The 26,051-nt window shown below is 50.2% G+C and overlaps 1 protein-coding gene across 2 annotated transcripts in view; it reads right to left on the minus strand.

Moving 5' to 3' along the window:
- Nucleotides 1-26,051, minus strand: part of IGF1R (insulin like growth factor 1 receptor) — a 305,517-nt gene that overhangs the window by 35,782 nt on the left and 243,684 nt on the right. For both annotated transcript variants that reach the window (XM_027067961.2, XM_027067962.2), the window contains exons 6-13: nt 18,922-19,136; nt 16,592-16,718; nt 14,550-14,788; nt 11,911-12,078; nt 11,550-11,754; nt 5,908-6,191; nt 4,287-4,423; nt 3,646-3,805 (exon numbers count right to left, since the gene is read on the minus strand). In XM_027067961.2, coding sequence (XP_026923762.1) covers nt 3,646-3,805; nt 4,287-4,423; nt 5,908-6,191; nt 11,550-11,754; nt 11,911-12,078; nt 14,550-14,788; nt 16,592-16,718; nt 18,922-19,136 — 1,535 coding nt within the window. The remainder of the gene's footprint in view (nt 1-3,645; nt 3,806-4,286; nt 4,424-5,907; nt 6,192-11,549; nt 11,755-11,910; nt 12,079-14,549; nt 14,789-16,591; nt 16,719-18,921; nt 19,137-26,051) is intronic.

The following is a 26,051-nucleotide window of genomic DNA, read 5'->3' on the forward strand; positions in this document are numbered from 1 at the left end:
TGAATTCTCCCCAAATGTTTGGGTCTAATTACAAGCTTGACCGAAACACCTGCTCCTCACTGTCACCAGCCCTCATATGATAGGAGCCAGGCTGGACACTGGGGATGCTGACGCATACTCTGGAAGATTCTCCTGGATGCGGGAGATGAGTGTGTCCACAGGTAGCACAAGAACCGAAAAAAGTGGGCTGCACACACTGCAGGGATGCAGAGAGGAAGGGAGAGGCGAGAAGGGAGCCAGGGGAAGCCTTCCAAGTGCAGAGGAACGGCTGGAAAGGATACTGGAGACTGGTTCCCAAGGGGCCTGTTCAAGCTGAGCAGTTTGAACCTCATTCTGCAGATGAAAGGCAGCCAGTGTGAGCTCTCAGGCCCCGCAGTGAACCGATCAGATTTGTGTCTGGAGAGATGGCTGTGCGTGAGGCCAGCCTGCAGCGGGCTGGCAGCATGGAGGAGGCACTGCGGGTCCTGGAGGGGCTGGGCCAGGGGGCAGGGACCTTGGTTTGTGCTGCGTTATCTAGCCCAGACCTCACAAAGAGACCACTGGTCCTTTTCTATAGAAGAAGACTCCCAGAGGTGACCTGAACTCCCCAAGGGTCACACAGGCAGCTGGTAAGCCATGGTCCTGGGATTGGGAGGGTACAGGCTTCCTGTACCCACAGCTCAGAGCTGCCCCAAAAAGCAAGCACCTGAAGTGGTGGCAACAGGGGTTGGATTTCAGTGGCACACAAGAGGCTGAATCAATGTGACAGGGGGTGGGGGGTGGGGGTTGCTGAATGAGAAATGGGTGGCAAGGGAGAAAGAAAAGGTGGGGAATGGCTGTAACGGTCCAGGCTTGGGTGGGGCATGGATTATGGTGCCACTCACTGACCTTGGGAACAGAGGCCAGAGAGATACTCTGAGGGTAGCAGCTGTGATTTTGGTTTTGTGCACGAGGAGTTCGAGTCTGAGGTACGCGAGCAGGGGAGGGGCAGACAGAGAGGGAGACACAGAACCCGAAGCAGGCTCCAGGCTCCGAGCTGTCAGCACAGAGACTGACACGGGACTTGAACTCACAACAGTGAGACCATGACCTGAGCCAAAGTTGGATGCTTAACTGACTGAGCCACCCAGGAGCCCCAAGCTATTGTACTTTTAAAATTAAAGACATTTTGGGGGTGTCTGGGTGGCTCAGTCGGGTGAGTGTCTGACTCTTGATTTCAGCTCATGATCCCGAGGTCATGGGATCGAGCCTGGTGTTGGGCTCTGCGCTGAGCATGGAGCCTGCTTAAGATTCTTTCTCTCTCTCTCTTTCTCTCTTTCTCTCTCTCTCTCTTTCTGCCCCCCTCCCCCTGCTCATGCTGTCTCTAAAATAAAAAAAAAAATTAAAGACATTTTTTATCAGATAGCTCTCAGAAATGGATTCAGTCTCCTGCATTTTCCAATTCTTGAAAATACTCTCAAGTTATCACTGCCTTTGGGAAGCCAGCAGAGTTTTAGTTTTTCTTCCTGAGGACTATTTCTTATATTTGTATCACTGATACTACCGGTCAGGCTGTACCGTGTTCTTTCTGAGTCCCACATTTCAACGGGGACATGGACAAACGGGAACACAGCCAGAGAAGAACAAAATGATTAGACGGGTAGAAAATTGGTCTCTGAGACTGGGGCTACAAGAAAGGGCCAAAAGACCAGAGATTATTTAGTCTGGAGAAGAAAAGTCTGGAGAGTAATTTAATAGTTTTCAAGCACATGAAGGGCTCCTTAAAGGACAGCAGTTGCCAGAGAGCCTTGTAAAGCTTCTGTCTCCTCTGAGGATTAAACAGGAGGAAGAGACACTGCACTGGGACAGGAGAGTCTTGTCTGACATGAGGACAAACCTGCCAGCAGCAAAGCGGGCATGCAGATTTAATTTTCCTGCAGTAGACGTCAACTTCTGCTGGAAAGAGTCCATCAGAGGGACTCCCAGTTTCCAGTGGGAACCTAGCACTCACGGGGTTAAAGATGGGGTAGCCATGGCACAAAGGGCCTCGCCTTCTCTGAAGGTAAGTCAGAGCTGCTATTTCAAAGGTCGCAGCCTGATGCTCGACCGACCCCTAAACTGAGGCTCTTGTTCCTAAGGGATGAGGAGAGGGGAGGGGAGAAGAGGAAGCTAGATGCTACTCTAGACAGAACTATGGTGAAGGTTCTAGCACTGGACTGGGTGGCACAGGCACACTGGTAAGAGCAGGGTAAGTGGACCCCATGGGGAGTTCAGACTACTTTAGTTGATGGAATAACCTGCCTCAGCTATCTGTTTACCCCTAAAACTTGAACTCAGGCACAGGGCCAGGCTCATAAAAATGCTACCTTGAGGTCTGCAGTTCTATTCACTCCATTCTTCTTCTGATATTTGTATTATTAGGGTTTTCAAATACCTGTCTTTGGCTATTAGGCACTAACCAGGTGGACTGCTGGAATGGCTGAAGTCCAGAACTTAAAAACTCGGGGCGCCTGAGTGGCGTCCAGCTTTGGCTCAGGTCATGATCTCATGGCTTATAAATTAAAGCCCTGCATGGGGCTCTGTGCTGACAGCTCAGAGCCCAGAACCTATTTTAGATCCTGTGTCTCCCTCTCTCTCTGCCTGTCTTCCACTCGCCCTCTGTCTCTGTCTCTCTGTCAAAAATAAATAGAACATTAAAAAGTTAAAAAAAAATAAAAATAAAAATAAAAACCTCAGACAGCAAATCAGGGCAGCAAAGAGGTGGATACTAGGAGGGACCAGGGGGGTGGGGACCATCCACTGGACCCAAAAGTAGCACCAGTAAGCAAGGTGGGTCTGTGCTTCCATGTGGGGCAGTAAGGAGCAGTGTTATGCCAAATTTGACCCCAGTATCTGAACATGAAATAATCTTAAAAAAAACTGGGTTCCTAATTAGAAAGAGAAACTCAATATGGAAATGATAAGGAATATTTATGTCACCACAGAAAATACTGCATTTTCTTGGCCCACCAACCATAGGGCCCTTGGTGTACCTACACATTTTACAAAACTCAGTTTTAAAATCTGAAATACTTGTCTAGAACGGCCTTCTAAGAATTCTGTCTTGTCAACGGTTTGAGCATAAAATCACAACATGGCCCAGTCTGGGTGCCGGCCGGCAAGCACTGGGCACATTCTACATGCGTTTGTGCTTTCAAAGTGCATCTGTAGTTTACTGGCAGGCAGGGAAGGGGACAAGGCCTGTGATGCTACCACAAGGACTCCTCTCCTGGAACAGGCTGGACTGGAGGCCCCCAGATTTCTGTCACCCTTTAGGATTCGAAGCCCTGAATCTGAGCCCTAACTAGCAGCCCTAACTGGACAAGGGGCAGAATGGTCAACTCAGCACTTTGTAAAAATGCTTTGGACATTAAACACGTTGGAAGCAAAGGCCCCCTCAAAAGGCCTCCCTGGAAAGGGGCTCTGACCCTCTCCCTGCCCCACGAGCGAGGTAGGAACCCTTAACAGGGGCGGCAGCCCAGCTGGAGCTCCCAAACGAGATGCCGGCAGAAGCACGACCCTTCTGAGATGTGCCCAACTCGGCTCCAACATGGAATCAGAAAGTCAGAGGGCCCGACAGCCCAGGCTTCCCCAGTCCCGGCCCAGCCTGCTTTCGGGGTTCCCAGCTACTCCCTCCGCAAGCCTTACTTTTGGCGGGGACGTAGAAGAACACGGGATCCGTCCACGACCCATTCCCAGAGAGAGAGGTGGCCTGGATCCGGGCCGTATAGTTCCCCGGGTTGAGCCGGTTAAGCTTGGCGCCTCCATACTTCCGGTACTCCTGTCTGGATACACATTCCCGCTGATCCTTGGGGAAAAAAACATAGGTGCCAACTCCCCACGAGCACGTGATAATTGGGTGCCTCTTGCTACCCAGTGTCTCATGTCCCATCCAACAGTGATCCCGATGAGCGAGCACAGGAAAGGAACCCAGTGTTGAATGGCCGTCTTCCAGTGACCATACACACACCCAAGTTCTAAACGAACTTTTCTTTCTTTCTTTGTAATCAAAAAGAGCTGCAGAAAGATTAAGGGTTACTGAGACCAATCTATTCTGTGCCAGAAGATCGCTTTCTGCAAGGGGGATAGTTTCTTAAGGGCGAAAACAAGCCCACCTCCTCGCATATTCCGAGTGCTCTGGGCAGAGTGCGGGGCAGCAGAAAGACCTAAATCCTCGCTGACTTGTCTCTGTGGGTTATGTCGTTAAGTCCTCGGCTAACCGGGAGGCGACCTGTGCCATCGACTGGAATGGAAGCATAGCCAGGTACGGACCACCGCCCCACGCTTACCTCGATTTGTGATCCATATTTTATTTCATACATTAGAATCAGTCCATTGGGATTCTCAGGTTCCGGCCACTTTAAAAAGATGGAGTTTTCAGGCCTTGACTCCCAGGTCACCGGCCCAGGAATGTCGTCTGCTCCTTCTGCGCAACAATTTAAACAAGCGAGAAAGTCAGATTCGGGTACCCCTTGGTGGGGGTGGGGTGGAGGCTAACCTAAGAATCCCCTCCCCCCAGGCTGTGCCTGCAGGGCTGAGGGCGGTGGCCACACAGGTTCCTCCAAAGCTGGGTGCTCACACATCGCACCGGGTTTGGAACCCAAGCAATCTAATGACCTGTGGGGCTCAAGATGCCACAGTCCCTTCCCTCCCCTCAGACTCCCCGCCCCTGCAAAAAAGCCTGCTATCTCTGGAGAAGGGAACCTATGCGATGCTGTGGAAAAGAAGCAGCATCAAAAAGGTGCCTTGCAAGCAGAGGAGGCAGCAGCAAGCCTCCAGGCCGCGATGCGGACCCTTCCGAGTCTGCGTCTGCACACAGCAAACGCATCTTTTTTACGCGGGCATGAAGGACGGCCCGCAAGCCGGGCCTGTTGGGGAAGCCGCTGGGAAGCTCGTGCTGGGACCCAGCCCTCACAGCCACCATCAACTCCTCCTCCAGCCGCCAGGGAAGGCTGGGTGTTTGCTCTCTTGCTAAAGCAGTAAGCCGAGTGGTGGCAAGAGTCACTGCAAGTTACAGCTGGCGAAGGCTCTGAGAAATGAGCTGGTCTGGGGCTCTCCTGGAAGGGTGGGGAAACTGAGGCCAGGGAGGCTGACAGCTGCTTCGAGACGTGCTGCGTGTGAGCCCCAGGACTGAGCCCCCCTGCTAGACTCCAGTACTTCTGGGCTCCTTCTACCACCTACTGTCCTGGCAGGAAAGAGAACTGGACAGTTCACCTCTCCTTTTTTAAGAAACTTATTTATCTATTTTGAGAAAGAAATGCAGAAAGAGAAAATCCCAAGCAGGCTCTGTGCTGTCAGCGCAGAGCCGGACACGGGGCTCAATCCCACGAACTATGAGATTAAGACCTGAGCCGAAATCAAGAATCAGATGCATAACTGACTGAGCCATCCAGGTGCCCCCTGTCCTTAAAGATGGATGGCAGTCTGAGTAACAGGCAGCTTCTAACTTCCAAGGGGAACGCAAAGACCAAATAGGAGGACTAAAGGCTACTCCAGCAGTTGACCTTGAGAAGCGACAGTCACTCCGAGTCAAGGCAGTTAACTGATTCCTCCTGACCCCAGAACTCAGGAGGGACCGTGCAAATTTCCCTGTGCACAGATGGGGAAAAGGGCCGCGGGAATGCACGAGGCACCAAGGGGGAGGAAGAGAGTTGACCCTGAAGGGAGCTTCTCTGTTCCTGAGTACTTTGTATAGACAGGCTGGGATGGAGGTGATGTCATTAGGAGCAGACAGACTCCCTTCCCTGAGCTGCTGGTCTACCATGCTGCCTACGTGACCACCGTTCTTAATGAGCAGGATGGAGACTAAGGGTCATCGCCCGGGGTGTTCGACTCTGTGTCCACAAAACACAGGCTTCTCCACTGGGCTGTGAGTGAGTCAGGAGCGGGGCGAGTCGGATCACACTGTACCTGCAGGCATGGTTCTTGCAAAGACAAAGTTGGAGGCGCTGCAGCCCAGCTTCTCAGCCTCGTGGTTACAGCTGTGGATGTCAATGCGGTACAAAGTGAAAGGCCGGAGGTTAGAGATCACAGTTCTCTCCTTGTTATCCACTCTGCTCTCAAAGAAAGGGTATTCTGTCTCGAGCTCTTCGGGGTCTGTGATATTATAGGTGTCTGCCACCGTGATGTTCCTGCTTCGGCTGGACATGGTGGTGTTGGTGACTTGTGTGACATCTCTCCGCTTCCTTTCAGGTCTGTCAGGAAGAGAGAAACTTGGCTGGTAAGTGCTTCTGCCTCTTTGGTCCTTTCTATGACTTGGGTTAGAGTACCGGAAAGAAAAGAAAAATCTTCACTTTGGATAAAAGGAACTATTCAGCCCCTTTGGATGAGAACCAACAAGTAATACGGGGATTTCCTCCGTTATTTATTTTGCTTTCTCTACTCTGCAAACCTCAGAATCGGCACACAAACTGCCCCCCTGGCTCCCAGAGTAGTGACTCAACTGTACCTAGAGGCAAACAAAGGTCTCAGCCACTCCTGGCTCTGCAGTATCCTGGCTGTTTCATCACAATGTCCATGCTCCCTGGTCCACAGACCTTATGGTTAAACATTAACGGTGACCGACTTGCTGGCCACACTAAGGTTTATTAGGGGGTGAGGTGGGAGGGGGCAGAGGGGGTTCAAAGGCCTGTGGTGGTGGCTTCGCCGGCCCCCTTTGACTGTGGAAATAAAGATACCAGGCAGCGAGCCCTTGCTTGGACCCCCTGACCCTTCCCTCTGGGGCTCCCGCTGAACCCCCTCTTCCTCTGAGACCCCGTTGTCTCTATTTCTCACACTCCTGGAGGTCTTTCCAGCCTGGTTTTGCCTCCCACTCAGCAGTGACCTCCTATGGCCTCTCCAAGGCTCTGCTTTAACAGGGGCAGAGTCACTGCCATGGACTTGACTAGGGCTTAGAACAACAGCTACACAAAGCAACAGGACAGCAAAAGACAAATCAAAAGAAAAGAATGTCTACACCCCAAAGGGCAGACGAACGGTCCAAACAGCTGGCGTTGCAGGGTGGGGGGTGGAATGAAAAAAGTGGTTTTGGGCTCTCCCAAGAAACCTTAGTGTTTATTTTTGAGAAAGAGAGAGAGAGAGAGAGAAAGAGAGAAGGAGGGAGGGAGGGAGGGTCAGGCAGAGAGAGGGGGGGACACAGAATCTGAGGCAGGCTCCAGGCTCTGAGCTGTCAGCCAGAGCAAAACACGGGGCTCACGAGCCACAAGATTATGCCCTGAGCTGAAGTGGGACGCTTAGCTGACTGAGCCACCCAGTCACCCCTCCCCCAAAAAGCCTTAAAAAGAAGCTCCTCGCATTTACAGGAACCAACAGCAACAGAACATGAGAGTAAACACCCAGACAAGAAACAGCCACCCTCAGGTCAGCCACCGGAAACAGTGGGGAAGAGGGTGCTGTCCGTTCCATACGGAGGCTGTCAGCAGGCATCACTTATCCTGTGCACGGGCAAAGGGCGGGGAGCAAACAGAACAAATCTCATCTGGAAGAAAACTAAGAGTCCAAGGCAAGGAGAAAGAACAGAAGACAGGAATGCTCACCAGTTCTCATGTAGGGGAGAAAGCGGAAGGCCCACAGGGAGACAGGGCACCTGGGAAGCCATTCATGCTCTTACTGCCACTCAGCAGGCTTCCTGTGGGTCCTTATTTGCCATGAAGTGAAAAACTTGGAAAGGAAAAGCAGGGCTCTTGGGGAAAGGGCCTCTGGCTCCCCAGTCCGCCCGGCCCAAACGCCATCACCACTCTTGTGCAGTGACCCACTAGGCCCCACCCAAACACGAACTGTTCAACCCAGATAGACTCCTTCCGCCAGGCAGAGAACCACGGGGTCCGGCCGTGTATTCATGGCCCCACTGCATTTACTTTCATAATACTGGGGAAGGAAAGATTAGGAAACGAGACGGACAATCTCCTGTCCTCACAACCTGCACGCCAGACAACCTTCCTGGAACAGAAGGACACAAGAAACTACGTTAATTACTAGGGAGACCTTTTTTGAACCTACCAGAACTAACGTCCTACATTCTCTTCAAAACCAATGCAACACATAAAACCAACACAACACCCGGGGCGCCTGGGTGGCGCAGTCGGTTAAGCGTCCGACTTCAGCCAGGTCACGATCTCGCGGTCCGTGAGTTCGAGCCCCGCGTCGGGCTCTGGGCTGATGGCTCAGAGCCTGGAGCCTGTTTCCGATTCTGTGTCTTCCTCTCTCTCTGCCCCTCCCCCGTTCATGCTCTGTCTCTCTCTGTCCCACAAATAAATAAACGTGGAAAAAAAACCCAACACAACACCCAATTACATCTGTAAGAAAGAAGCTGCCTGGGCTTAATCCACTGCAAATAATCCTGTGCCCAAACCCCTCCTGCAGCCCATCCCCATTTACCTGGGATTACACCGTCAAGTTCAGTCAAGCTGATTTCTAAACACCACACTTTTGGAGACTACAGAGCTCTTACTAATGGCACCAAGTTAGGGACTGGGGGAAGGGAGGCCACATGGGACATTATCAGGAAGACAAGGTATGGCACAAGCAGAATGGCATGCCCATGATTCTTTGTAAACAGCCACATTTCCAAATGGTGTGAACGACAGCATCACCGTCCGCTTTCCAAACCACTCCCACTCCATCACGTAACCTACTCCATCGGAAAATCTTTCACTCTTCAACACCTGCCAACATTTGCTACTGAAACCCAACTATGTGATTTAAAAAATGAAGGCAGGGGAGCCTGGGTGGCTCAGTTGGTTAAGCATCTGACTCTTGATCTCAGCTCAGGCTGTGATCTCGTGGTTCGTGGGTTCAAGCCTGGAGTCAGGCTCTGCGGTGATGGCACAGAGCCTGCTTGGGATTCTGTCTCTCCTTCTCTCTATCCCTCCCCTGATCATGTTCCCTCTCTCTCTCAAAATAAATAAATAAACTTTAAAAAAAAATGAAGGCAGTGGTCAATAAAAGGCATTCACCACCGAATACTGACTCCAGAAAGCACTTTACAAACTCTATTGTCCATTCTACTTCAAACCTTCAAACCATATGGGACACACTGGACAATATGTAACATACTAACTCTAACTTGACTGGTTTTAGCGCCCCCCCCCCCCAATAGATTGTTCTTAGAAGGAATTAAAAGAATTAAAAATCATCTTTGGATAATTTAGTTCTGAAACAGAAAACCTTCCTTGATGATTCAGTCATTCTGCCACACAGACTATTCCTTCTACCCAAATTCTATTGCAAATTGTGTGGACATCAGATTTATGCCCTCGGTAGGAGGCATTAAAAAAAAAAATGAAGTTCTTATAAATTGGGGCTGCTCACCAAAAGCAAATATGGTATCTATATTCCTCCTATGAGAAGACAGACTAGCAGGTCAGACTTGTCCTAGGAGAGAGAATGTCAGGGAGCAGGCATTCATCAGGGGGAATCTGGCACGGGAGAAACTTAGTTTTGAATTCAACAACACAAGCACGATGCATTAATCGTATCTGTGTCAACCACAACTCTGCTTTCACATTGCCCGATCTTGTGTTTCACATCTAATGAGGGGGGAAAAAAAGAGTACTGCCTTGAAACTACAAACTGAAAGCTCGGGGCCCTTTAGCAAAACTTTCCCAAAGCCTGGACTCACAACCTGAGCTTCTGGCAAGTCAGTGGGACAGCAACGTAGCCGATGGCTTTTGCTGGAGAATAAACAAGAGAACTCCTGCCCAGCCTGTTTGGGACACTCTCAATTCACCCTCTTCTGTGTCCACAGGAAGGGACACTAGCTGAGCCTCTGCTGGCGTGGGGGAGATGGCCCATGTTGAGAGGCAATGTCACCAAGGGCAGGAACCCCGGTGTGTGGCAAGAGGGGGCCAGCTCCCAAATAGACTGGTAATTAATTAGGCTGCTGGAGAAGTCGCTAAGCCTGAATTCGAGTTGCTCATCTTTGAGCTCCTCAAACGTTCTTATTCTTGGAACTACGCGTGACATACAGACAACGTGGATTAGCACTTGAACCGCAGCCCTATAATCTACCAGGCAAATCGGAGCATCTGCAGCGGGGCGGGTCAAGAGGACCCACCGTGGGCTCTCACAACTCCCTAGAGAGCACAGGAGGGGCAGACAGCCACTAAGCGACGAAGGGCTTCATTCTGAAAAGGAAAGGATGCCTGCACTCTAAAAGGTCTTTATTTCATATTTTCATGATTTTTCAAAGTAAGATGGCTATCTTTGACTATTACACAAACATTAGGAAGGTCACTTGACAGAGAAAATCACTTTAAAAGCAACTTTATTGACACAACCTAAGTAAGCCTTTAAGGGCAAGGTAATTACAGAATAAACAGAAGCCACAGGCTTCTGGTGCCTCTCAGGGTCGGTGGCAGGAAGAACAGTGATCTGAGAACATGCTTGGCAGGGAGCTGGAGGCTGGGGCACTATGGGGGCCGAGGAACCTGCAGCTCACAGGAGCAGCACTGGTCTGAATCCAGTTTCACTGTCCACATTTCAGGCAGGAGGCAAACTCCACTTTATAATCTTCTTAGAAATTTCTTTTAATGTTTATTTATTTTTGAGAAAGAGAGGAGAGAGTGAGGAGAGAGAGAGACAGAAAGAGACAGAGAGAGAGAGAGACAGAGAGGGACAGAATGAGTGGGGGAGGGGCAGAGAGTGAGGGAGAGGGTCCGAAGCAGGTTCTATGCTGTCAGCACAGAGCCCGACATGGGGCTTGAACTCACAAACCGTGGGATCATGGCCTGAGCTGAAGTTGAACGCTCCACCGATTAAGCCACCCAGGTACCCCCACACTATAAACTTTCAGGAGAAAGAGGGAGACGAGGACCACTACTCTGTTTCCGTCTCTTTCACAGACATCACAGGGCTACTCTGCTGGACTCCCCTCCACTTTTTTTATACTATTTTTTAGTGTGGTAAAATAAAATTGTTAAAAAAAACCCCAAATTTTTCATTTTTTAATGTTTATTTATTTTTGAAAGAGAGAGAGACACAGCCAGTGGGGGGAGCAGGGAGGGGAGGCAGAGGATCCCTAGCAGGCTCCACGTTGATAGCAGAGAGCCCGAGGCGGGGGCTCGAACTCATGAACGACCTGAGCTGAAGTCAGACGCTTAACCGACTAAGCCACCCAGGCGCCCTCGTGAAGTTGGACCCCTTTCAAAGCTCACTCTGGTTTTCTGCCTCTTGAGTCACTCCTCCTTAGCCAGGCTCGAGAGGCAGCAGGGAGAAGTGGGATGGGCCAGAGGGGCTCTCCTCTACACCTTGCAGAGTGCCCTTCCCTGTCCCCACAGCCAAGGGAGCCCACCTGCCCTCTGCGGGAGGCTGTGTGGCTGAGGCAGCGGCATCATCACGCAAACGGCCCCCGACAGCATGAGCCCTCGGCCCCCTCCCCTTCCCTCCAGGGCGACCCGGCTTCCACAGGCCCTCCACTCAACCAAATGGACACCTTGCTTTGTTGTTTCCCCCTTGATGGCTCTGGGGTTCTGCAAACCACCCCGCTGGAGAGAAAGCAACAGAACCCGCCTGGGGAGCGCCAGCCTGGGGACGTTTTCAAAGGATGCAGGTACCTGGGCACAAAGATGGAGTTGTGCAGGAAGTTCTCGAAGACTTTGCGGTACTCAGCCTCCTCCTTCTCCGCCTGCTTCTCGGCCTCGGTTTTGGGGCAGGCACAGCAAGGCCCCTTCTCTCCGCCGCACACTTCGGTCTTGGGGTTCTCGGTCACCTCCTCGACGTCAATGGTGCCATCGGCATACTTCCTGATGGGGATTTTGTCTGCTCGGGAGAGAGAAGGCCAACAGGAGCGGAAATGAAAGCCAAGTCACAGACGTTGGTGGCTGTCATCGCCTTTAATGGAGAACGGAGCCGGCTTCACGGGGTCGCTCAGAGGACGGGGGCCGGGCTGCGGGTCCCCCCACCCTCCGCCCTCACCTTTGGAGCAGTAGTTGTGGCGGTAAAGGTAGCTGTCCTGGGGCTGCCGCTGCCACCTCACGATGTAGTAACTCAGGTTGCCGTTGGGCAGGGACGGCGGGTTCCACTTCACGATGAGCTGAGAAGAGGAGTTTGATGCCGAAAGAACATCCAGGGGAATGGAAGGAACTGGAAAGAGGGAAAAAGGCCGTCAGGTATTCGCCGCAAACCAACCAGAAGCCGTGGGGGTGGCCCAGAGAAGGAGAGGGCGCAGACGTGTGACATGAAAACGGAACCCTGTTTTGAAATCGTATGAATTTAAACGCCATCGCTTCTCTGTATGGTCTCTATCCTCAGGTCACCTCTGTGGAAACAAACAGGACCGAGCTGCAAATGGAGACAGGGTTGTGGGGGCCACACCAGGGTTACAATGGGTGACTTCGAATCTAATTGGAGCACCAGGTCTTTCTCATGGGTTACAACTGCCATTCTCCAAAGTGTTGGACTCTGGCAGTTTTGGTAAGAGGTGAAACGGACTGACTTACGTTTCATCTGAGATTTTGGAGCTCTGATAAACATGGCAAGATGCCAAAATGAGAGAGGAAGTAGGAAAGGGCTGGAGTGTGTGTGAGAAGCGTGGAGATAGAGGGCCCGCACGTCTCTCAATTCTATAACCGCATTCAGTGGAATGACTGACACAGGAGTAGGAGAAGCAGTCTGCAAACTCAAATACACACAGAGTCCTGACTGCAAACATTGGACTGTTATCAGCCAAAGAACACTGATTTATAGGCAAAGCATAATAAGCATAATATGGTAAAGCTTTATTTACTATTGTCTCCCAAACCCAAACCCAAACCCAAACGGAAACCCAAACCCAAACTCAGAGGTGTCTTGTGTATGAAGGGCAAACACATCCCAGGACCACTGAAATCTTACTTTCCTTGGGTTCACAAGAAAACACCGATTTTCATGGGTTTTCCCAAGTGCAAAAGAACTCTCCACTGTATGTCACTTAAACAACATGGTCACCCAAGCCGCTTTAAAATTTCAAAGGGGCAAAGACCTTACGGCCACTTCAAAGCCCGTAACATGATACACAAGGTTCTGAACACCTGTCTGGAATGATGCTTTGGGGAAAAGTTGTGACTAGTGCCAGCTTTTTCAGGAGAAACATAACCACTGAATGCTCAGCCATTTTCAGGTTTCCAAAATCAAGTATTTCAAGAAAAAAACAGCTTACTCCAGATGTTTCAATGATAAGTGTCACAAAAAAGCAGAGGCAAAGGACCAGGTTTCCCCTCTGTCCCTACCATTTGTAAGGACAGGGGCCAAAATGTAGGGAAGTGGCTCAATTTGTATGGTGCTTAGTTTTCCATCTATGGGGAAAGGGAATAGGTTTCTTAAGTATTTGTCATAATGAGGAAAGATTCTTATTTTTCCCGAGCTGTCCACGATAAATGACTTCCAAACCTTAAGAAGAATAACTTGTTTTGTTGCCTTTGAATCTCTGCCACACTGCCCCACACCCAGGATCAGAAGCCTGTGCCAGATTTATTTCTCTAAACACTTCAGGGTTTGTGCCATGATTGCGACCCCTTACGGGATCCTAGAGATGGAGCAGGGGAAGGGAGGAGAAAGCAGGCAATGCATGAGCCAAAGGTCTTCCCCATCAATGCTTTCCCTCACCCTCTCTGCCATTTCAGCATACTTTGTGCTACCTTATGGGTGTTTTAAAAAACAGCTCCCATCCAAGAATATGTATCATTGTCTTTAGAAATGATGTGCATTTTCCTACTTCAAAGCCAGTTTTTATATGCTTGGCTAACATGCACAAACGTTTCCTTTCATTACTTCCAGATCCTGGAGTTGAGAAATGAGGTGGTTAAGGAAATGAAGACAAAGAAAGGAGGAACATTTTCACCAGTGAATACTTGGAATGTTCACAACATACTCTGTCTGACGTTTTCTAAATTTTGTCTACCTCCTTGGAACCCTTGTCCCTACAGAATGAAGACAAAAAACCAACAAGCCATGTGAAAGTCCGGAACACCAAATCATCATGGAGGTTCAACTATGAAAATAAACAAGAGGGGGTGCCTGGGTGGTTCAGTCAGTTGAGCGTCTGAGTCCTGACTTCAGCTCGGGTCACGATCTTGTGGTTTATGAGATCGAGCCCTGCATTGGGCTCTGCACTGACAGCGTGGAGCCTGCTTGGGATTCTCTCTCTCTCTCTCTCTCTCTCTCTCTCTCTCTCTGTTTCTCTGCTCTTCCCCTGCTCTCTCTCTCTCTCAAAATAAACTTAAAAAAAAAAAGGGAAAATAAACAAGAAGGGTAAGCTATAGGGGGTTGGATCCTGGCTGGGTCGTCCAAAAAAACCAAGCCAGCACCCTGGAGGACCTGGGCTCACCAGCATAGGGCAGGTGAGTGATGGAAGGCACTACTCAATCCGAAAAATGGACCAGAGGAGCCTAGGGTTTTGGGACCGGGAAAAGAAAGGATACGGCATTATCTATTGATAAGAAAGGCACATAAAAGACAGACTGGTCCAAGGTAGAGAAAAACTATAGGCACGTTCGTTGCTGGTCTGCTGACCGGTTCCTGTGATAAACAAGCACAGTGAGCTCATGAAAAATGTGGGATGGATGGTGCATGGATACCTGAAGCATTGGTGCGAATGTACAAGATTTCACTCTTGGCCCCGCGGATGTGGTCATTCTCCACCATGGTGAGGGTCACTGCCTTGACGTAAACGGCATACTGCGTCCAAGGCTTTAGTCCGTGCAGTAAAATGCCAGGCTCGACGTCCTTGTTGGGAGGGAGGTCCACGTCTACCATGTTCCAGCTGTTGGAGCCACAGGCATCCTGGCCATCATACTCCGTGACGTTTTTAAAAGGTCTGAAAGACAACGGGTGAAGCTCAGAGAAAGGTTTCGGTCCCTGCCATCGAGGCGCTCAGAAGCCTTGCCCAGGGGCCGAGTATGTCACCCTTTCTGTAACAGGAATTCTAAATAAAATAATCAATCAATCAATCGGATTTTTATAGAAGAAGAAAATGAAGCAACTGGTCCCAGGTTTCACCGTGGTTACAAACGCCCTATAGAACTGCAGCCTCTGCCTCAGGAAGGGTAAGTTCTAATTGTTACTGGGATTGCAGACACTGCTCCTTAAGAATATATGCAAATGTTGGGGCGCCTGGGGGGCTCACTCGGTTAAGTGTCCAACTTCGGCTCAGGCCAGGATCTCACGGTTTGTGGGTTCAAGCCCCGTGTCGGACTCTGCCAACAGCTCAGAGCCTGGAGCCTGCTTTGGATTCTGTGTCTCCCTTTCTCTTTCTGCCCTTCCCCCACTCATGCTCTGTCTCTCAAAAATAAATAAACATTGAAAAAAAAAAAAAGAATACAGGGGCACCTGGGTGGCTCAGTCGGTTAAGCGTCCGACTTCGGCTCAGGTCATGATCTCACAGTTCGTGAGTTCAAGCCCCGCGTCTGGCTCTGTGCTGACAGCTCAGAGCCTGGAGCCTGCTTCAGCTTCTGTGCCTCCCTCTCTCTCTGCCCCTCCCCTGCTCATGCTCTTTCTCTGTCTCAAAAATAAATCAACATTAAAAAAAAATTAAAAAAAAAAATGTTAAAAAATTAAAAAAAAAGAATATATGCAAATGCTATTTTTCTCTCTTCCAATTGTGGCATTTTTCACCATTAAAAAAAAAAACAAGTGTAATCATTTAATGCAAACATCAGCTACTGATGAAAAATAACTTTTGGAGAAAAAGGACTTTTGCTACAGAAAAACCGCATCTAAAATAGAGCTTCGGAAATCAAATTTGTTCACAAACAGTTGGGACGGCTTAAGTACCTTACTCACATACCCCTCCGTGTGGTCACAACGGAAGGCCATGAATGACTCCCACGTGTAAATATGCTGAATGCGTAATAATCCCGAGACCTGCTATCTCTACTGCTATGACCCTCCCAGGACTCTGGCTCCGGCAGGGGAAAGGGGGCCAGATACTGCCATTGGTGGCTCTGGTTCCAGCCCCGGGGAAGCCAATCACTGGGGAAAGAGACCTACGGCATCACAGTGGGAGCCGGGTAAGGAGGGTGACTAAGCAGGCTGGGGAAGCACTTGGACAAGAGGCAAAGGAAGGAAGAGGGAGACCCAACAAGAGCTTCCGTCTGGAGGAGGACGTCGTGGCTGCTGCGGCAGGTGTCACCTGAAGGCACAAAGCCCCCACAGATGCTGGGAGAAATCATGAGAGGTTCAAAACATGGAGGTCAGTCTCTCTCCCTTTTCCATCCCTAGTTTGGAGGGCTCATGACCTAGAGCAGAGGACGGTGCCTTGGGAAGGGCCCGTGGGTAGAGGGACAGGAATAAGAGGACAGATCGGTCTGGGGGTCCCCTCCAGGGAAGCTGAGCATCCTGCACAGTGCAGGTGCTCCTGGGGTATGGCGTGGCGGGCACATCCTCTACCCCAGTTAATGGATGTCTGGACTAGCCTAATCCTCTAAAAAACAAACTTTGTTCTTTGGAGTTATTTTATTCCAACCCCTCTAACTACCCACCAGAGAACGAAAGGCCCCAAGCCGACACTGTAGTGTTGTGGCTGTCACCGCGGTGATGGATGTCACGTGACAGCCAGGGAGGGTGGGGAGGGTGGAGCACGGGCTTCCCCACCCACAGCCCTGTCCACGCAGAAACTCACGCCTCTTTGTAGTAGACGGTGAAGCTGATGAGGTCCCTGTAGTCAGGGGGCCGGTACCGGTGCCAGGTTATGATGATGCGGTTCTTCCACGTGGTCGTAGAGGTGAAGTGCAGGACGTCACTTTCACCTGGGGCGAAAGGTAGATCTGTGAGCGACAGGGATGGACGTCCTTTCCCTCCAAGTGTCTGACAAGCCACCTGCCCCGCACGGTTTCCCTCTTCTCCAAGGCTGGCTGTGCATGCTAATAAGCCCCTTTCTGGACTTCTCAGTGGCTCTCTTATTTCTACTAAGCACCCAGACGTGTTCCCACACAGAGCTGTGACCAGCTCGGTCCTTTGTTTCAGCACACTTGGCTGCGCTGGCCCTGCCCTGTGAGTCCGAGCCTGACAGGGAAGGGCTGCTTGACACAGCCAGGCACCTGCCCTTTCTGTTGAGCCCTAAGACGCGGCTGCCAAGGGGGCCGGGGAAGGTGAGCCCTGTAACCTGGCTGAATCTTCTGCGATAGGAGGGCACCTGCTCTGTAGTGTTAGGGGTCTCCGCCTGCCCCTGCTCAATCAGCAGAGACGGGCTAACAGACCAGGTGTGCCACAGTGGGGCACTTTCAGTCTAAACGTGGTATCGGCCTGGAAGGACACGGAAGCTTCCCGGAGGCTCCAGCTGGGGCTGACATACCACCGGGAATGAAGTAAGCACTGACAAGAACAGTGTCACCTGGCAAAGCCCCCTGTGCTCTGTGGGACGCTGCTGGGGAGGTATGGCAGGGACCCAGCTCTGAGCCCCTGTCTTGTTCCTCTGGCCAGATTCAAAGGACCACGAGGACCAGGGAAGAGCTGCTGACCGCCTCTCCTCAGGGAGACTCGGAGCCCTACAGACTGTCCTTTTCTGCCTCTATTTGCCTGAATCCTGACGTACTCAGTAGGTGAAGCGCAGGCTGAAGGCAGTTAATACTAAAAAGTCGGGGGGCAAAATGTGCTGATGTGAGATTAGAAAAACACTGCAGTTTCCGCTTGAGGGTTATTTAAAGAGAAAACATGATTTTGTTTTCAATGGGAAAGAAACGGCTACTGTAGTCACAATCTGATAGGGCAGACCGGCTGAGTTGGAGGAGAACACACTTTGAAAATGTTCAGACACAGCCGCCCTGCCATGGTTCGAACAGGGAGTCGGCCAGGGGCTGTGTGGGCATGTCAAGGACAAGGCGCTGGTTGCAAACACGCCATCCAGCCTTGCATCAGGCTTCTTCCCTCCAAAAACCCTTCCTGGGCAGTTTGAGTATCTACCGGGTAAATCCAGATGCCAGCAAAACTCATCAAATGCTAATAGTTTCTCGAACCTGCGTGTGCCGTGTGTGCACGTGCGTGTGCACATCTTTGATCCTATAAATCACTCTTTTTTTTTTTCTAAGACCCTTCCCTTATTAAAGGCCGAGGACAGAGAGACAATTTACTTTTAGAACTCTATCCACCTGAACAGAACCACATTTTCAAAAGCCGCTTTACATACAGGGTTAGCTGAGAGATGTGTACTGCTACAGCTCAGATACGGGACCTTAAAGGTAAAAGTCATGTAACCATTGCAAGGTTATAATTACACTCTTCTAAATTTAAGAAAGCAGTGTCAATTCAGGGAGTCTACAGACTCTCTCCACCTTTCTCGTGTTGGGGTGTGAGTGAGGAGGAGGCCAAGTGAGAGACAGAGACCCCAGGGCCATGCGCTGGGCTTGGGGCTTAGCCCCCTCTGCCCTCAGGCTTCTCCTATGCTGTGGGCAGTGGAGCTGAGCTCACTCCCTGGAGGGAACTAGCTCCTCTGTGACAAATAATCCGACCATATGCCTATGCATTAAAAGACATTTAAATTGGGACACCTGGGTGGCTTGGTTGAGCATCCAACTCTTGATTTCGGGTCAGGTCATGATAGCAGGGTCGTGGGATGGAAAGCCCCACGTTGGGCTGTGCACTGAACGTGGAGCCTGCTTAGGATTCTCCCTCTCTCTCTCTCTCTAATATATATATTATACATAATATACACATAATATACATACATTATATATACATAAAATACATGGACATTTAACTCTGCATTCTATAAGCACTTCTGGAAAATCTGTGTAGGAACCTATTTATAAATGTGTAGTGCATTCATCTAGATGCTAAGGGAGAAGCACAAACATGAACGTGTCATGCATCTGCCCTGCTACCGACTCTGAACATACACACGTGTGAGCAAAGTGCTAGTTAAGGAGGCCTCGTGTCCCCCCACCCCCAAGTGAAGCGAGGAGGGGACCACAAACGGAGCCGCTGTTCTAGACCGGAGGAGGAGGGGCCACTCACAGGAGGCTCGCTCTCCATTGTTCCTCGTATTGATGTCCCCTTTGCTCTGGCGCCCCTTAGTCCCGGTCACCTCCTCCATGCGGTAAATTTCGGAGACGCACAACTTGGGGTTGAAAGCAAAGTACATCTTCCCAGCTTTGATGGTCAGATTGCGGTGGCCCCAGTCCCAGAGCTGCTGCAGGTTCTGGTTGTCGAGGACATAGAAAGAGTAGTTCCTGGAAGCACAGAAACCACCGTGAGCTCTCCGGCCCTTGCCCAGTGTCCCCTCCCACCCACTGGCCGCGCCACACGGGCCCTCCTCCACACGTGGCTCCGGAACACGCTGCCTTTGCCAGTGAGAGATTTAGTCATTAATAGTGGGGAAGCGTGGACAGTTCCTGTTCACAACAGCAACCATCTGATTGCAGGACAGCGTACTGGAATCGGGAAGACACGAATTAATTTTAGGACCTCTATTACCAACAAAATGATGCCTCGCGTACCAGAGGGTGTTGCTGGAATCATTCCACAGAAATGCCTTTGGGTATTTCTCTCAGAGCAGAGTATGTATAATGCACTTGAAGTCAGTCCACGGGAGAACAGACACGCTCGGCTACTCAACCGGAACAGCTTACATATTTGCTGTAGAAAGTCTGCCATCATCCTTGGGGGTAAATCCCACCCGTGCCATCAGCGGTGTCTGATGGGGCAGGAGGCAGAATGGGGACAGGGAGCCAGACTCAGTGGTGGACCAGCCCTGGGCCTGCTCCCTCCTCCAGATTCACCCCATCTTGAAAAGCCTCACCACCCGCCTTGGAGAAGGTGGGGAAAGAGAAACCACCCCCGCTAAGGGCAGTCCCTCTGGGCCACATCATCCAGGCAACAGTGACTCAGTATCCAACACAAGGCTAGTGTGCACAAGGCTTGTTTTCCAAGTGCTGGGCTCCATTCCCAGAGTTTCTCATTAGTAGGTCTATGTGGGCCAAGAATCTGCATTGCTAACCTGCACCCTGCACCTCAGTGGTGCTGATACCTTCAGGTGCAGGGATCGCACCGGAAGAAGCACTGGTCTAACAGGTGCTGGGCACTGACAAGGGGCTGGAGGTCCAGAGTTGACCAAGTGAGTTATGGGCGGACACAGAAGCAGCGGCTCCACCTGTCGATTGAAGGGAAGATGGGAGGACGGTGGAATCAGCAACAGCTCTGGCTACCCAGAGAGAAATCCATGCTCCGGGAGGTGGGAGAGCAGACAGCTACAGCTTAGGGGTCTGGAGAAAGATCCACGCAATGACGCCCCTTTCTCCAGGTCCCTGGGGAAACCAGGCAGGCAGGACCTTGCTGCCCATCCAAGTCCTCTGGGCTGAAAGGTCAGCTCCACATGGACCTCGAACCTGTCTTCTCCCCCTCCTGGTCCCCAGCCTCAGGCTCTATCCGGGGCTCACTCGAGCACTTTATACAAAACGGAATTGGTACAGCATTTTAAGCTATTTCTAAGATCCACTTAAGGATCCAGGACACAAACTGCTGGGAAGAAAGGATCCAGCCCCCTTTCCAGGGCCAAGAGAGCCAGACAGAAGTGTAAAGCCCTCTTCTGCCCTAGAGGCTGTGTCCATGGGCCCCTCTCTGCACCTGGTGAGGTTCTTCATGTATACTCAGACCAGGACTTCCACCCGCCTCGTCAATCCCCAGCCTGAGTCTCATTCATTAAGAAAGCAAAACTTATGGTTAAAATGCTGCCAAGCAGAATTGTGATGCATTCATGGGAATTCACAAGGGAGTTCGGAGACAGGGGTTCAGGACTACAAATGCCATGAATGAGCCACGTAGCCATGGGCAGTTCACTTAGAACTTTCTGTAGCCACCAGTCTGGTTCACTCATAGGACTAGGAGGGTATGAACACACAGGACAACAAGGGGTATGAACATCTGAGCTCCCTGTTGGTTTTAGGAGTCCAAGACCCTAATGCCCGGGAGAAGTCACAACGCTGAGCTGGAATCTGCCCCACCAGCCTGAGCCCAGCCCTCGGACAAGCACTGGGCGCTGTCCGTCCACACACGTGCAGGGGTGGTGGTGGTGGGAGTCCTGCCCACACAGGGTCCAGTGGGCCAAGTAAGTCCAAAGGCAGCACCTCTCAAACCAAGCCAGGCTCCTCACTAACCCACCCTGAGGTCCCCTGACACATTCATGGCCACCAAACCAGGTGGCCAAAACTTGCGAGGCAGTAATATTTTCCTTTCGGGAAGAGCTCACTCCCTAACACGTATATCCACTGAAAAAGGAACATGAGATGTTGTCCAAATGAATCGAGACTCGGGATACGCAACGCAAGGTCATGTGTACAGGTGGGGAGTGCTGGGACGTGGCAAGGTGAGATGGGCCATCCCTTGGGCCGGTGGCCACCCTCCCCCCACCCTGCACTGCCAGGCTGCAGAAAGCAGGGTGATGCATGCATACAACTGACGGAGGGGTTTGCAGGTGGAAACAGATGCCTCCTATTCTCCCATTCTTGCCCACGGTTACTTCCTGCTCTGAAGGACACTCTGCAGTGCCGACACCAAACCCCAAAGGGTCTGGCTGCTCCCAGGTTCCTGTCTTGGTCCCAGGGGACAAGATCTGGTTGGTGCAGAAACGTCTAGGCCGGGAGTGCAGGCCAATTAACCAGGTCAAGCTCCTGTCTCAACTCGGGGTGAGGCTTCCTTTTAGTAAACGGATTTCACTGGCAGGGAACAGAACCACACGGAAAATACCTTCTGAACAAAACATGCCTCTCCCCATGGAGGAAGCATGAATTATAAATCAGGAACTTGACAAATGAGTGGCAGGCACACTGAAATTCTGTGTATGTGATTAATCACTTTGAAAAGCAAGATTATCTTTTTACAGTAAACACAAACATTTTTACAACACTGAGAAGGTCTGGGGCCAGGATACCAATATCAATAAAACCCAGGTGTTATGGAGCCTGTGTGAGCGACAGAAGAAGCAAAAATAAAACCCTCGTCAAAATAATAACCAAGCCATCAGGAGCTGCCTGTCAATAGTGTCCTTGTTTCTCCAACCCCAGGTTGGGGCCTGGCTCCGCCCCAAACTTCCCTCCCATGATTAGGTGACAATTGAGAGACGGTACAAGGCAGAGAGACTTGCCTGCACATTTATACACACAGGCACACACACACTCACAGATTTTCATTGTTTCCTAAAGGAAATGGCTATATACGTCAATTAATCAATGTGATTTCCTAATTGTTTCTAAGCTTACTGCCTTTACATTCATAGAATATATAAAAAAAAATTAAGTTGTTTATTTTTCTGTAGCTCACACAGATGCCGGGTTTTATAGGTATTGATATCCTGACTCCCAGCCCTCCTTGTGTGGCAAAAGACGTTTGTTTCTGTACTTGGGTGGGCCCCATCAGACAAAATGTAGACCAATTCAGGTGGGTTGCAAGCAATCCATCATTTCCTTGAGGATACCTGTATATTATCTGTATTGATTTATATTCTTTTGTAATGTTTATTTTTGAGAGAGAGAGAGAGAGAGAGAGAGAGAGAACGAGCAGGGGAGGGGCAGAGAGAGAGGGAGGCACGGAATCTGAAGCAGGCTCCAGGCTCCAACCTGTCAGCACAGAGCCCAATGTGGGGCTCGAACCCACGGACTGTGAGATCATGACCTAAGCCGAAGTCGGACACTCAACCAACTGAGCCACCCAGGCGCCCCTAACTGTATTGATATATTCTAAATACCTAGTATATACTAGACACTCAGGTGTTTTATTCATGGCTCCAGTCTTGGGGCTGTCTTCCTTGAGTAACCAATAACGACCACCTCCCCACCTGCTCTGATGAAGGGCAGGAAGGATGTGGAAGCAAAGGAAAGCGAAAGGGCTGGGAATCTGCCTGGTGCACAGAAGACAGCTCCAGGGCCAGTGTTTAGAGCACTGCATTGGAGAATCCAAACATCAGGGTCTGAGCATCATCTCCACCGCTCACTAAGCAACAACTCTAGGCAGTGTCTTATTTGGCTTCTCCCAGGCTGGGAAAAAGGGGATTGAGGGCTAGGAGTTCAAACTACGGGGGTGGAAGGGATATTCCTGCCTTTCAGCCCTTACTGACAAATTGAAAAAAAAAAAATCTGCAAATACACAGCTGATCATTCCCTTTCATTTCTCGGAGAAACCATAGAATCTTTCCGGCTGTCTCTAGGGGGCATCAGAATCCAGCACACAAGGACCGTCTCCAGCATCCTAGCAATCTGCAACAGATACAGGATTTGGCCTTTTCACAGATGCGGCTTTATACCACATCCAATCTCCCCCAAATCCGATATTTGCACCAACCTTGGGGGCTCAGCAAGGGCGGGCGTTTATATTCAAGTGCCACTAGGCACCAGACAGAAACTCAGAACATGTTTCCCCTTTGATTGTTTTCTAAATAGCTTTACTGAGATAGAATTTACCTACCAAAAATTGTACCCATCATAAGTGTACAGAGCCGTGAGCTTCATAAATTTATACAGCTGTCCAACCACCACCACAATGCAGTTTCGGAATATTTCCACGATGTCAAAGTTCCCTCCCTGCCAACGCTGGTCAGTCTCTGCCCCTACCCCCAGCCTTCACCAATCTGCTTGCCGTCTCCACAGTTTTGCTTTTTGTAGAAACTAAAGGAATCACGTAATGTGCAGCCTTTTGTGTCTGGCTTTTTTCCCACTTAGCTCAATGTTTCTGAGGGTTACCCATGTTGTTATATTATTGTTGAACAGTATTCCATTGTGCCACAGTCAGTTTATCCACTCATCTCTTGATGGACATGTGGACTGTTTCCAGTGTTTTTTTGTTTTCGTTTTTGTTTTTTTGAGGTGGGGGGTGGGCTATCATGAATAATCCTGTTAGGAACATTCACATTCAGGTCTTGTGTGGGCACGTTTTCATTTCTCTTGGGAAGATACTGGGTAGAGCCTGGAACTGCTGAGTCACATGGTTGAGTCTTTATTTTTAAAAGTCCCCACAGCCCTGCTGCAGCCTAATCTGAGAGTTGCAGGAAGGCAGGATGAAGCGCCAAGTTTTGCAAAGTCAAGTGGTAGGATAGTGAGCACAGAGATGCCTGAAGGCACCCAAGGTTTTCAATTCTTACATCCCCTGCTACCTGCATCTGCTTTTATGCTTTTTGGAGCAACAGTCCTTGGGCACCAAAGAATCTGAAATTCTAACTCTTCATTTGTCTGATGCCATAAAAAAATAAGGGTGTCCAAATGAAGGAACTGTCAAGACAGCAGAAATATTCTGTTTTCTATTCCAGGGCTTAACAATTAGTCATTTTATATAAATCTTATACGTGTGTATTGCAAGACCCATTTCCTTCTCAAGTAGCAGAAAAACCTTGATTTCTTAATGTCTAAGGCTATTAGTCTAGAAACACATCACAGTACGCAGCCTGAGTCACGTCCTCGAGGAAACCTGGAGGTCTGAGTGCTTGCGGACAGACTGATGACTGCCTCATGCTGTCGGGCCCTGTTCTTCCAGCCACCAAGTACCTTGCTGCCTGTTCAGATGTGATTCTGCCCACAACTTTCGCCGCCCTGGAAATCAGATTACAAAATCGGCTCGCTTGGAATACAGACTTGAGCTCCACTCCAGGTAAAATGCTTGAGCTTCACGTTCTGCGCTTGACTCAGTGGTCTGGGTTGCGCAAGGGACTTGGAGGTAGATCTCAGTTCCAGTCTGGAAAGCCAAGGTCTTCAGATAGAAGGATCCCTGCGCTATGGATTTGTCTGCTCTCCATCCAAACAAAATGCTATGAAACTTCCATTGAGCCAAATGGTGGCACTTATTAGTGTTCTTGTCAGCTACAGAAGTTCAAGAAAAATGTCCTTTAAGGCAGTAGTGTGACAAGAAAATATTTAGGAAAAGAGGCAAAGTGCTTTGAGGAGGCACACGTTGAGGAGAAGAAATGACAGGACACAGCAATGGTATCCAATTGTGGCTACACAGTGAAATCACCTTGGATTCTTAAGAAAATCATTGGCGCCTGGATCCCACCCCCAAACATCCTGACCACACCGGGAGTGCCACTTGGGCTACTGGGATTTTTCTTTTACCTGTCCCCACCCAAGAGGATTCTAACGTGTCGCAAAGTTGGGAAAGCACTGGGATAAAAATTATCTTGGCTTAAACCAAAGGCGCACAGAAACGAAATGTCCAGGCCGCTCTGCTAACTCTCCTCAGGCTCGAAAGAATACATTCCATCGTTTACCTAAATTATAACCTCCACGCCTGGGTGCATAACACCTTACGTAATTCTAATACCACCTACCTCTCCAGCATTATTTGCCAAACAGGTCCCAGGATGCCCCAACTCGCCGCCTTTGCGGTTGCTGCCCTATCCTGAACTGCCCTCTTCACCTTCTGCTTTCTGAGTGTTTCTGGAAACACTTCGAGGCCCATGTCAAATGCCACCCTGGGATCTTTGTAATCAGATTATCTGCCTTTTTCTCATGCCCGTGGCACATTCCTTTCCCTTCCCTGGGAGCACCTTGCGAGTTCTGCTTCTGCACTGTTGTTGGTATTTATTTTTATCATATTCCTTTCTTCTTTGCCTCTCTCTGACTCTTCCCTCCTTGCAGGGGTGGGGAGAGCTGGTGAAGGGCTGGAACGAATGCTCTTCCTAAGTTTCAGGATGCAAAACAAAGAATTGAGTTGTTGCTGGTGGGCACACCTGGTGCAAAGAGCTGTTAGGAGCGTTCATCACAAGTGACGATGACCTAAACCTTTTTTGGTCATGGGTGGGGAAGGCCCATGAGAGAACGCAACTCCCACCAAGACAGGCAAGAGTCTCAAGCACCCCAGCTAAAGAGAGAACCCCCAAGGAGCGCCCGGGTGGCTACGTCAGTTAAGCACCCAACTGTTCATTTTTGGTTCAGGGTCCTGGGGTTGTGGGATTGAGCCCTGCCTCAGGCTCTGAGCTGAGAAAGGAGTCTGCTTAAGATTCTCTCTCTCTTCCTCCCTGCTCATGCTTTCTCTCTCTCTCTCTCTCTCTCTCTCTCTCTCTCTCTCTCAAGTAGTAGTCTCTCTACTTTAGAGAGAGAGAGAGAGAAAGAGGGAAAGAGACAGACAGACAGACAGACTCCAAGAAGCAGCACATAGGAATTAAA

This window comes from Acinonyx jubatus, chromosome B3 (assembly GCF_027475565.1).
Source record: "Acinonyx jubatus isolate Ajub_Pintada_27869175 chromosome B3, VMU_Ajub_asm_v1.0, whole genome shotgun sequence".
Lineage (NCBI taxonomy): Eukaryota > Metazoa > Chordata > Mammalia > Carnivora > Felidae > Acinonyx > Acinonyx jubatus.